The 13,402-nt window shown below is 37.9% G+C and overlaps 1 protein-coding gene across 4 annotated transcripts in view; it reads left to right on the top strand.

Moving 5' to 3' along the window:
- DOCK3 (dedicator of cytokinesis 3) overlaps positions 1-13,402 on the top strand; it is a 568,180-nt gene that overhangs the window by 397,588 nt on the left and 157,190 nt on the right. For all 4 annotated transcript variants that reach the window (XM_087867015.1, XM_087867014.1, XM_087867013.1 and 1 more), the window contains exons 8-9: positions 6,172-6,213; positions 6,854-7,008. In XM_087867015.1, the coding sequence (XP_087723141.1) occupies positions 6,172-6,213; positions 6,854-7,008 (197 nt within the window). The remainder of the gene's footprint in view (positions 1-6,171; positions 6,214-6,853; positions 7,009-13,402) is intronic.

Here is a 13,402-nt window from a genome sequence, read left to right as displayed (position 1 = left end):
GCAGTATTATTCACAATAGCCAAGACATAGAAACAACCTAAGTGTCCACTGATGAATGAATGGGTAAATAAAATATGGTATATATACAATGGAATATTAATCATCCATAATAAAGACAGAAATCCTGCCATTGGTGACAACATGGATAAAACTTGAGAGCATTATACTAAGTGAAATAAGTTAGAGAGTGACAAATACTTTATGATCTCATTTATATGTGGAATGTAAAAAAGCTGAACTCACAAAAACAAAGAGTAGACTGGTGGTTTCCTGGGGCTAGGGAGTAGGGGAAATGAGGAGATATTAATCAAAGTGTATAGACTTTCAGTTATAAGAGGATTAAGTTCTGGGGATCTAATGTGAAGCATGGTGACTATAGTTAATAGGAGTGTATTTTGTACTTGAAAGTTGTTAAAACAGTAGATCTTAAACTTTCTCAGCATGCCAACAGCAAAAAGGTAATTATGTTAGATGAAGGATGTGTTAACTAACCTTATTGTGGTACACGTTTAGCAATTTTATACATGTAGCAAATCATCATGTTGTGTACCTTAGACTTATATAATGTTACATGTCAATTATATCTCAATAAAGCTGGGGAAAAAAAACTTTTCCAGAACATAGGTATGAATGTCCAGATTGAAAGGGCCTAACAAGTATTTAGCACTTAATTATGAAACTTCAGCTCACTAAAGCTGCATGCTTCCAGCAAGAAAAATAGGTCACCTACTAAGGATTTGTCATAAGAATATCATTTGTCTTCTTAATAGCAACATTGAAAACTAGAAAATAATGAAATATTGCCTTTAAAATTCTAAGGGAAAATAAAATTTGACCTAGAATTCTATTTTTATTCAGCCACATTATCAATCAAATGGGAAAGTAGCCTAAAGAAAATTTTGGTCACTCAAATTATCAAAACAAACAACTATAAAGTCTCTTCAACCCTTTTTCAGGAAACTACTGAAGGACAAATTATTTCTTTAAAATGAGGGAGTAAACCAAAAGAGAATTATATGCCCTCCAGGAAAGGGATTCCGACTCAAAGGAGAGTTGCAAAGAGGTGGGTTACTGTTGGAGGGAGGTTCCAGGATGACAGTTTTGCAATAGGTCTAGAGAGTATCTGGTTCCGATGAAAACAGAAGGGCAGCCAGGAAACCTCTCTAGGAGAAAAATGACTTCAGAGGATATTTGGTAGTTTTACCATGTGGAGAATGTTTTTGAAAGGTACTTTTTAAAAAAGGTATTTTATAGAGCTATAGGAGGGCATAAGAGAAAACCCTATAATTTAAATAAAACTAAGATTTCTAAAACAAAAGCAGAATGTAGTAGAAGAAAGAAAATGTAATTGAAGGACACTATTTGGTCCATCAGTAAACAATATTTAAAAGTTACAATCTGGGGGCGCCTGGGTGGCACAGCGGTTAAGCGTCTGCCTTCGGCTCAGGGCGTGATCCCGGCGTTATGGGATCGAGCCCCACATCAGGCTCCTCCTCTATGAGCCTGCTTCTTCCTCTCCCACTCCCCCTACTTGTGTTCCCTCTCTCGCTGGCTGTCTCTATCTCTGTCGAATAAATAAATAAAATCTTAAAAAAAAAAGTTACAATTTGGGCACCTGGGTGGCTCAGTTGTTAAGCGTCTGCCTTTGGCTCAGGTCATGATCCCAGGGTCCTGGGATAGCCCCGCATCAGGCTCCCTGCTCAGCGGGAAGCATGCTTCTCCCTCTTCCAGTCCCCCTGCTTGTGTTCCCTCTCTCGCTGTCTCTCTCTCTCTCTGTGTCAAATAAATAAATAAAATATTTTTTAAAAAATACTGTTTAAAAAAATAATAAAAATTACAATCTTATAAACAAGTTTTAACCAAAACTTGTGAGATATTAGGAAGATAGATGAAGGGAAATGGGCACAAACATATGTGAAAATCCTTAGCTGCCATTGTAAGAAGCCAATAGATAAATCTAAAACTGCATAAAAAGAGAGCAATATAAATGTGACATTTAGAAATATTTGGTGAATTTTAGGGAAAAATTATAAAGAGTTGAAAGTACTTATCTCTAGGAAATAGTACAGGATGAATAGAGGACTGATAATTTTATTGCAAAACTTTTAGGGTTATTTACTTTTAATACTATGTGCTTATATTACTTTTAATACATTTAAATGTTAATTTTAAAATGTTGGCATCGAAAAGGCCAAAGAAAGTTTCAAGCCCCTTTTAATATATTTTCATTTCATGCTGATTTTTCTGTCTTTTATCCCATGTATTTGCTTTCTAGATAGGGAAGAAAAACCATTTGAAACCAACCTTTGAAAGTCCATAAATTTATTGAAAACCACAAATTTTTATGTTAAATTGAATATGGTAAATGCACAGCATTTAGGTTAAATCTTAAATTCATCAAGAAGTTTCAAAAGCATGACCTTTTGGAAGCTTTTTGTATGAACACTTAATCTAATACTGGAGATTACAAAAACTCCATGTGAAACTTTCTGATTTCTTTGTTTGTTTTGTTTTGTTATTATGATGATATGTTAGTCACCATACAGTACATCATTAGCTTTTGATTTGGTGTTCCATGCTTCATTGCTTGCGTATTACACCCAGTGCTCCCTGCAATACGTGCCCTCCTTAATACCCATCACCGGGCTAGCCCGTTCCCCCACCCCCCTCCCCTCTAAAACCCTCAGTTTGTTTCCTGGAGTCCATAGTCTCTCATGGTTCATTTCCCCCCCTTCATCTTTCCCTTCCTTCTCCTGATGATCTCCCTGCTATTCCTTATGTTCTACAAATAAGTGAAACCATATGATGATTGTCTTTCTGATTTTAATACTCTTTGTCACTCATTTTACAAGAAAACCTTTATAAATAGGATTATATCTTAATTCATTTACAGCACTTTGTTTTTCCTAAAAAAAAAAAAAAAAACCCACACAAATCAATCCCCTATGCAAGTGTTGAGTGGTAATAATTGATGAAAATCTCTTTAAATGCACAAATGGATTTTCTCTTCTACATAACAAGAACCAGAGGAAGCCTCCAATGCTCCTCAGTTCTTACTTCTGCATGATAACACGTCCAAACCCACTTACAGCAACAGAGAGTTGGTGCTGCCCAAACTAGAAAGCATTTCAAAGGGCAACAACAAAATATTTATGTTAATTTTAATTAGCTATGCCTTTTTGGGGAATGTAGACACTTGAAGATTATATAAGAGCTTCTAAATTGTGGGAAGATCTAACAGAGCACTCACATTATAACCTGTTATGTTACTATCTTTCTACAATAGCATGTGTTGGGAACAGTGTTAGTCTGTTATCTTCTAATTAATATTAATTAATTTTTATTAGATCGGTATGTGTACTTTCATTTCTGGACTTCAGTCAATTGATTGGATTATTCACTAACAATGAAGCATCATTTTATTAGTGATCCCGACTAGATATGTCTTCTATTTCCTTGTGAGACCCACAATACTTAACACAATTCTAAACATATATAGCAGGCAATTAAATGTGTTCTTCAGTTGAATAGAATCTCTAAAGTTGCAGGGTTTTTTTCCATATTGGTAGACTTTTGTAGATTAAATGAACCAGAGACTTAAAAGGGATGAAAATGCCTTCTGTATGGGGGAAATTTGGCAGTACAGTAATGTAGTGCATACATTTTTTAATGAGAAAGGAAAATTTATTCCAAGCATAAAGAACACAAAAGCAATCCTAACAGAATATTTTGTTTAATTATCTGGTAATCAATGAGAAAAATTGGATAAAATAAAAAAAGTTTTCCTAGGAAAAGATAAGTTACCAGTGTTAACAGAAATACAGATTTAAAAGAAAGAAGTGTTAGTATTTGGCTGGCCAGATAGATAGGCAGACAGACATCTGGCCAGCCAAATATCTTATATATACTCACAAAGGTCTTTGAATACTATGAAGTTTATAACCAGGAGACAAATTACTGAATGATTAGGTAATCACATCTTCAGCTCTAATACATTAGGCCATATTTTTTTCCACAATGATTATATATACTCCACTAGCAATGTCCATGCAATTCTTAATTAATTTATATTTGATGTACATTGTACATTGCCTGATGTACTTAGGATATAAAGATGATTAAAATAGGGGTTTTTGCTCCCTGGGAGGGCAGTCTAGAGTTGGATAGCAAACATGGAGACAATACATTATGGCTCTAGTACAGGTGGTGATGGTTCTAAAGAGGGACATATCAGCTGGCCAGCTGAATGCTGCTTAGTCACAGGAGTGGTTTCTCATTATAATGCTGTAAAAGATGTTCCAGAATGCCAGTTTTGATGCCTTTCTCTGGCTACCCATGCAGTGTGCTTTTAGACTGGTTTGAAAATTCTCCTCAAATTTGATGCTTCTGAAATCTAGAATGACATTTGTTATTGTAACTACAGATGTTTTACACTGAAATTAGTGGTAAACTCCTGTATATAGTTTTAACTGAACATTTATGTTAAAGATTGGTAATCATTTTCAAGAGTTAATCAGTAAATCCACTTGAGAAGAATAACTTAGTGCAGCCCCTGAAAGTGAAAAAACAATGGAAAGCATTTTAGTCCAATAACCTTTCCAGTAGGATATGGGTCAGTATACTGTAGAAAACTTGATTTTTTTGAAAACCTGATTCTTTAAAAGATTTTTTGTATATGATGGATTTTTTGTACATATACATTCTGTGTGATGATTTCCCAAGCTGGTGGAGGCCTATTTTATTATATTTATTATATATCATGGAAACAGTCCCATGAATGGACATTAATAGCCAATAATAATTAACTAATATAGTTAATAATACATGTGAATATTTAATAATTAGCAAATACAGCTAGTAAGATACATTTAAATTAATATTTAATTGTATTCAGTTTTCCAGATGCACACATTTAACCCTAAATAAAATTAAGGAGGGAATGTAATGTGATGATCACTGAGTGTTGTATGCAACTAATGAATCATTGAACCCGATACCGAAAACTAATAATGTACTATATGTTGGCTAATTGAATTTAAATTTTAAAAAATTGTTTACCCATTTTTCTGTTGATGGACATTTAAGTTATTTTTACTTTGGGGCTTTTACAAATTAAACTATTATGAAAATTGTGTACAAGAAAAAAAAGAAAGAAGAAATGAAACCATTCTACTCAGAAACCATCCTTCCTACCCATGTGATATAGAATAGTTCACCAAATGAGTGCTGTCTCACACGTCTACAGCCCAAGGGGAGCTCTCATTGTTGAGGTTACCAAGACCAGGGACTGAACTGTCATGAACTCACAATTCTTCCTGGCCAAGGTTTCCTTCTAAATGTAACTGACTTTTCTATAAAAAACTACTTATAAAGAAGAATACCAATAATAATAAAATAAGAATGATCAGCCACTTACAATATTATAGATACTGTGGCAGGTTAATCTGCACAAAGCCCTATGAGGTTGAGTTCAGTACAAAATGTTATCCTTACTTTATAGATGAGCAAACACAAGTGTGAGTCAAGATTTAAAGCCAAGTGTCCTGACTTCTGCACTTAGGTCCCTAGCTAATATATCATGCTGCTTCCAATTATGTAATTTAAGCCTCACAGTAACTCTGTGAGGAAGACAATAAAAGCTTTTATGTCAGTTTTACAATCGAGGAAAATGTGTCTTGGAGGGACTAAGCAATTTATCTGATTTCACAACTCCTTTGCATGTAGCTAGGATTGGAATCTACTTTTTCTAACGTCAGCCAGCTGCAGAGGAACAGCATGTTTGTAGTTTAAAGACTACTGCCTCCAGTGTAGAGAGCCTAGAGAAGCTGGATCTTAGAGCTCAGGAGGTGGTAGAGAGCATGGAGAGGACAGCACCAAAACACAAATCCAGTAGCAAGCACCTGTGACTTGGCTGGTACTTTGAGCTGGAGAGGCTTGGGTTTGAATCTAGACTTTGCCCCCTTCTTGCTGTCTGATCTTCAGCACATCACTTCCTTACACCAAGCTTTAGTTGCCTCCATCAAATACAAATAGCATTGTTCTTAAAATGTTATCAGAATTAAGTGAGAACATATATGGAAAAGACTGCAGAATGCCTAGCATATGGAAGGTGCTCAATAAAAGTTAGTTTCCTTCCCAGATGAGTAAATTTTTCTTTCTTTCTTCCCACAGCACTTATCTAGCCGGCAGAGTGTCCAGCAAAGCACATCCCAGGTAAGCAGCTTAGCTAGGCCTCCCAGTCTTTTCCCTCAGTACTTTAAGAGATCACAGCGTGGGGATGCAACAGGCAATGATAGCCCCCACGGACATCTTGATGGTGTGATGCCTTTCATCTAAATAGCCCTGAGCTCCAAGCAGATTTGCCTTGTCTCCCCTCACTCCTCTGTGCAAATTTACATAGGCACAATTGAAATAACGTAGACTGGGAGACTAAAATGAATCCATCTGGGAGAAAGTAAAAGTGTCATTTAGAATGGTATCTATTACCATCTAACATTGCAAATGAAGTGCATCAAGTGACAGCCTCTCCAAGAAATAACTTTGAATTTAGAAGTTCATGGAGAATTTAGGAGTTTGTGACCTGGTGGAGATATTAAGTTCACTCGTAAGTTGGAATTACCGTTTCCATAGCTCCTTCACTCAGTTTACTTCTCCCAGCTGCGTGTTTGCCTGCCTCAAACCAAGTATATTGACACAGCACTCTCCTACTAGCAGAGAAGACACCTTCTGTCTCTCTTACATGATCCCCTTTGGTAGTATGAGGAGAGTTGGTCATTTAGTTTTCATTTTACTTATAATCAATGTAGTGAATAATTAAAATAGGAACGACTGGTTTTTTTGCCTTCCTCCTTAGGTAGATACAATGCGCCCACGTCATGGGGAAACCTGTCGGATGCCAGTGCCACACCACTTCTTCCTCAGCCTGAAGAGTTTCACCTACAATACCATTGGGGAAGACACCGATGTCTTCTTTTCCTTATATGATATGAGAGAAGGCAAGCAGATCAGGTAAAAGTTACTAGAACTTGTGGTGAGGTTGAGACTTGTAAGGATGGTATTACCTGGGTCATAAGCATCTCTGACTTTCAGAGAAGATAGATGCACAGAGAAGGAAAAAACAAGATAAAGTAACCTCTTACTGAGCTGGGAGTTTTGCCTCAAATCCCAGTGTACCTTGAAGTCACGTGTGGCCTCTTTTTTTATCCTATGCCTATTTCCACATGGAAGTTCAAATCCCAGTCTTGGCTGTCACCACCTCAGGGAGAGAACAGGATGCAACTATTCAGTGCCAGAGAAAACACATAGGAGAAACACAGAACAAAGCAAATTCAGCAGAGAGGCCCCACTCTAGAATGTAGGAAGCCCTGGGCTCTGCCTTGCTGCATGTGAAAGAGAGGGTTCACAGGGAAAGAGGCTAATGGTGTTCTCCTTTCTGAGAGCAGCCTCAGCCCTCAATGCCATTCCAGCCCTGCAAAGGGGAGAGCATCTTCTGGACAGAAGGGAACGTCGGTCTGACCACATCATTCCTTTTTGTCCTGGATTGGAAGAGAGGCCACAGAATGGGGCCGATATGCAGTAGACCATGTATCTTGGCAGAGCAATGAAGCCTATAATCATGAGCAACTGCGCTGGGCTTCCTTCTTGAAAGGTGGGGAGGAGTCAAGGAGACACTCTGGGCTTCACTTTCTCTACAGGACAGCAAGGCTCTGATGGGGTGAGATGATCATTGTGCCAATTTTAGGGAATCCAGGCATTTCTCTGGTTGTCCTCCAGGTGGGGCAGAGAGAAAATAAATTTGGGGATACTTTTATATTGCTTGGAAATTTCCTGTATTCAGAGTGCTTTATGGGTTTTTTATTTTGTTTTTTTTTTTACTTAAAATTTGGAAACAGCTGTTCCATTTTTCCAGTTGCATGTTATATGTAGGAAAATTAAAAATGGAAGTTATAACAGTACAAAAGAAAAGCAGTTAATTTTCATGCTCTACGGTACCTCTGATCTTGACACCCCTTGCCCCGAAAATTAAAGCACCCTGCTTCACTTTGGCAGAGAGCTAAAATGATGGGGGCTTGTGGGTTTTCCTTGTCACTGCTGTCTCGCAGTATGGGTGTCTAGAAAGGTTGTGGTTAAAGACAGTTGTGGCAGGGATGGTAGCTACAGGTGCTGGGCACAGGCAAGACTACAGGCCAGGGCTGTGTGGATGCAGATTCTGGCTGCCCCTGTTTTTCTATTAGCCCAGAGGTTTGTAAACTTTATTCCTTATTTTTGTATGTGGAAGAATCCTTTCTAAAAGCTATATTTTTTGAGAAAGTTCAATAAATGAAACAGATAAAATAGAGCTACTTTACTGTTGGAGGGAAAAGGGAAATAACAGAAATCTCACTATGCCCTTTCCCCAACCCAGTACTGGGTGTAACCACTGAAAATCCCTGGGTTTGCAGTTTGAAAACCAGAGCACCCTGCTTTATCATCCTTGAGTGCTAGTGACTGTGTCTTCTCTTTCCGTGATCCCAGCACCTCACACAGTGCCTGTGCCCAGTACATGCTTTATCGGCCTTACTGTACAGAGAAGATCCAAGCCCAGCAGAGACACCCCTGCTCTGGTTTGTAATCCATGCAGGATCATCACTGCATCAGTTGTTTTATCTTTGGGCTGATTATTTATAATTGAGCCTCAAGAAATAATAAAACATTTTAAAAGAAGAGAGGTTAAAAAAAAATTTTTTTTGTAGAGTTGCTGGAAATGTTTTGGTCATTTAAAAATCCCTAGATATTAGAGAACTATACCAGCTTCCCATTCACATAATAAACTTGTAAAGTCCTTAACTGAAAATACCATTTACTTTCTTTTGTTTTAAGAGTGAACTTAAAATGCAGAATTTTAGATCTAGGTTTAATTGATAAGTGTTCCTTCTTCCTCCCATTAACATTTGTGTAGTTGTATAAGCCCTCAAAAATTTTAGTTCATTGAACTGATGATACCAACTAAGTATGCTTTCCTAATGATTAGGTATTAAACTGGTCATATATTACTGCCTTGAAGCAGTTATCAGAAATGATGAAAGGTTAGGGATCTATTACATTAGGTGCACAGAGTGTTGATACAGAGCAATGTTTATCAATCAAAGAGTGCTAGTCTAATGTTCCATATTGCCAGGACACTCTCACCTCTGTGACTGAGAATGCGTGTGAGCAGAGGGAGCAGGCTAATGAGAGGACCAGGTGTTCCTTCCCTCGGAGTCTCATTGCTGATCCCACAGGCAAACCTAGAGAGGCTCCAGTGAATGACGAACTGCAAACCCGCATAGCACATCCTGATAGATGTTGACTGATGAGTATTAAACAATCTGCAGAAAGGAAGAAGCAGCAGCTGGTAGGGCCTTAGTAGCTGTAACTGTTTTTGTGACATGTTATCATTCTGTACAAAATCATAAATATTTAGCCTTGAAATCTAAATCTCTGATTAAGACCTCTCCCCTGAGCTTCAGAGTCTCATTTCCTTTTTCCTACCAGACATCTGCCCTTGGATGTCCCTCAGACATTTCTACCTCAGCATATCTAAACTCAATTCATTTTCTTTCTTTACACATATACTTCCTTCTGTGCTCCTTAAATCAAGTGAAAGGCATTATCGTTTGCTCAGAGATACATGCCATAAACTTTGGTGTCCTCTTAGGCTCCTCTCTGTCTATCTCCTTCCTTTCTCAATTAATCACTGTATCTTATCAACTTCTGTCTCCCAAAATCAATCAATTCACTCCCCCTACACCATCGCTGTTGTCACCCCAGATCCTTCACATTTCTTCCCAAATACAGACTCCCTGAATCTACAGCCTTCCTACCCTGAGTTATTGTCCATAGCACCACCATACTTATCTTTTAAAAATGCAAACTGTTCACATCAACTCCCACTTAACCTAAAGCCCTTGTTACTTAGTGTGACATAAAAAGTCCAGCATGATATAATTCTATTTCTCTAACCTTATTTCCTGCATCTTGGTGACTTAGTTGTCTTACCCTAAACATGCTTTTCTCTTTCATGCCTCCCTACCCTTGCTGGCTTGGTAAACTCCTGTCCATTGAAACTCAGCCAAAGGAAACATTCCTCAGTATTTATAAGTATTGTCAGGCCCTGGGACTTCATTGTGCCCATGATAACACCCTGTACCTAGCTTTATTACATTATTAGATATTAGATTGGAATCATACACGTGCATGTAGATTTCACCCACATTTCAGGGAGCTTTCTTGTGTGTCTTTACCGTCACCCCCCACCCCAGGGCTAAGCGTAGGACTCTGGATATTGGAGTATTAAATAATTATTTATTGAGTGAATGAATGAAGAAGTGGTCAAATAACAATTCAGTCCTCTGTGAATCAAGAAATTTTTATTTAATTGAGCCATTTTGCAAGGATTTACTAAGAATTTCTTGTTTGTGGGCCCCTGTAATAACTGCTTGGGATTTAGAGGTTTTAAACGACTGTCCCTCACCCTGAGGAGGTCTGAACAGGGCATTACAGGATTTCTAGAAGGTGTAAAACATGTTTTCCTCATTTTAAGTACCAAAGCTAAGTGGAAAAGTAAGATTAGGGCATATGTCTTACTGACATGCAGCAAGACTTTAAGCACAAGAAGCAGTCAGGAAAAAACAAAAAATACAACTCTTTAGACAGAAACTTTTATGGAGTTTTTTTAAGCTAAAAAAAATGAGCAGTCTTGTCTAAATCATTGGTTGTTTTATATTTTTTTCTAATCAATTACATTTTAGACCTTGCTTTATATTTAGGATTAAACTGTATCGTTTGGGCAAGAAATATAGTCAACTTTACCATGTAATACACTGAGAGAGATGGCTTTTTCTGTCACGATTAGCTAGATCAGTTGTCACCAAGGTTTTGAATTCAATATTCGAAGAAGTACTTTTTAAAAATAAAAAAGAAATTAGAGAAGAAGAGGCTCATTGAAACACTGAGAAACCAGGCTCTTGGAGAGAGGGCTCTTGGAGAAAATGAAAGTAATTGAATTAAAGAGTGTCCAGGATCCAGATAAGGTACTAATTCATTCGTTCAACAGATATTTATTAAACATCTACTAGCTGTTGGGATAGAACTTAGGGATACTGAGGTGAGCAAGAGAAATATCTGCTTGTCTTCCTGGACCTTATGATCTAGAAGAGAGACTGTCTCTCTCTACTGGAGAGAGGTCACCAAACACATGATCACATGAATAAGTAGGTAGTTTAAAAAGTATGATAGGTGTTGTTAAGGAAAATCATGCAGAGTGCTCTGAAACCTCATGTAGATTGGAGTGAGGGGAGGCTCTTACGGCATCCGTGTTGAGGCTTAAAGTATGAGTAAACAGAATGAGTGGATAATGTGATCCAGGCAGAAGAAGGCCTAGAGGCAGGGGGAAACTTGGTATATTCAGAGAACTGAATGGCAGTCAGTGTTGCTGGAATGTTGCGAGTGAGAGAAGGAAAGGGTATCTCAAGAGGGGATTGAAGAGATAGTCAGGGGCCAGATTATACAGGGCCTTGTAGTCATGTAAGGATTTTGGATTTTATTGGAAGTTCAATAAGAAAAGCTACTCAAACACAAAAAGTTGCAAAGGCAAAAGCATGAGTTAGACACAACAAAGATATCAACGTATGTATTCAGGAAATTAGAAGAGGTTATTAGAGCTGGGAAGAGGTTTGTATTGACAGTAAACTCCAGGTCTTGAACCTGTTTCTTACTCATCTTTGCTCACAGCCCCTTGAACAAAGAAAGAACTCAGTAAATGTTCAATCAGAAAATGTGTTAGAGACAAGATTAAATATGTCTAGAATAGCCCTGAAAACCCTGTATACTGATTTAGATTTGATGCATTAGATAACCCTTATGAATCCTTGAGCAGGGGGATGACATGAACGACGTGTTGAAGGTGGTGATTTGAGATTATCATAGTGGTATTATAGAGGTTAAACTAGAAAATAGATAAGTTAGAAGCTGTTGCAGACATGAAGTGATAAAGCCTCAGGATAAGGAGGCTAGTAGTAAGATTAGAGAAGATAGGGCATCGTGCCCTATAAGATTTGGACCCAGCCTCATCACCTCTATAAGCTAATTTCTTATCCTTCCCTCGTTGATCAGTCTAGTTTACAGTGGCCTCCTTGCTATTCCCTGAAAATACAACACGTTTCTACTTTAGGGCCTTTCTTTGCATCTGCTATTTCTCGAATGTCCTCATGGTGCTTGCATCCTCACCTTCAAATATCACCCTTTCAGGCTTTTCCTGGCCACTGTATGTAGAATTGAAACCACTAGGAGTACCTGGGTGGCTCAGTCGGTCAAGCGTGTCTGCCTTTGGCTCACAATCTCAGGGTCCTGGGATAGGGCTCCCATGTTGGACTCCCTGCTCAGTGAAGAGTCTGCTTCTCCATCTTCCTCTGCCCCCACCCCTGCTCATGCTCTCTCTCTCCATCTCCTCTCTCAAAATAAATAAAATCTTTAGAATTGAAACCATCATTACCACTATCTCCCACATACACATCCATATTCTCAGTGTCTCTTCCTTGCTTTATATTTTTCCTTAGCACTTAGCACCATCTAGCATACTAAAAAGTTTACATATTTACCTTTTTTATTGCCTGTGTTCAATCACTGGGCTGTAAGCACTATGAGAACAGAGATTTTTTAATCTTATTCACCAGCAAATCCCCTGAACCTAATAGAGTATGGTAGGTACTCAATAATTATTTGTTGAAAGGACGAATAGTCTACTAAATGTAACAATAAACTTACTTATTTCTCTTATCACTTTTTCTATTTCTAAAACCTATAACTCAGTGGTTTGTTGTTGTGGTGGTGGTGGTGATGGTGGTTTTACCCTGGAAACAAGGAGAATGGTGCTATAATTATTGAAGCCAGTTGAGTGAAGGAAATGATGAGTTCAATTTGGACTATGTTGAGTTTGAAGTGATAGCCAAACAACCCACAGGTCATGTGGTGGGGGCATCTGGGATGCAGGTGAAATGTCACAGATGGAGATGAGAATTTTCATGGGAATAGTTTCTGTATGCAGAAACAAAGCTATCTGAAAAAGAGAACATGTGAGAAGAGCAAAGGGCAAAACACAGGAAATATGTCAGTCATTAAGAAAACAGTTAATGTATACCTAACATGCACAATGTACTGCTGCCAAGTAATTTAGGAATTCATTTAAGGCTGGGAAAATAAATGCCACTAAAAGAGAAGAAACAATTGAACACAGCTGGAAGCATCATAGTACTTGAATTTAAAAAATATATTACAAAGCTACAGTAATCAAAACAGTATGGTACTGGCATAAAAAGAGATACAATGACCAATGGAACAGAACAGAGAGCCCAGAAATAAACTAACACATATACAGTCAACCAAT

This window comes from Ursus americanus, chromosome 14, assembly GCF_024610735.1.
Source record: "Ursus americanus isolate L20-20 chromosome 14, mUrsAme1.1.p, whole genome shotgun sequence".
Taxonomy (NCBI): domain Eukaryota; kingdom Metazoa; phylum Chordata; class Mammalia; order Carnivora; family Ursidae; genus Ursus; species Ursus americanus.
This window is presented reverse-complemented; position numbering and strand designations above follow the sequence as displayed.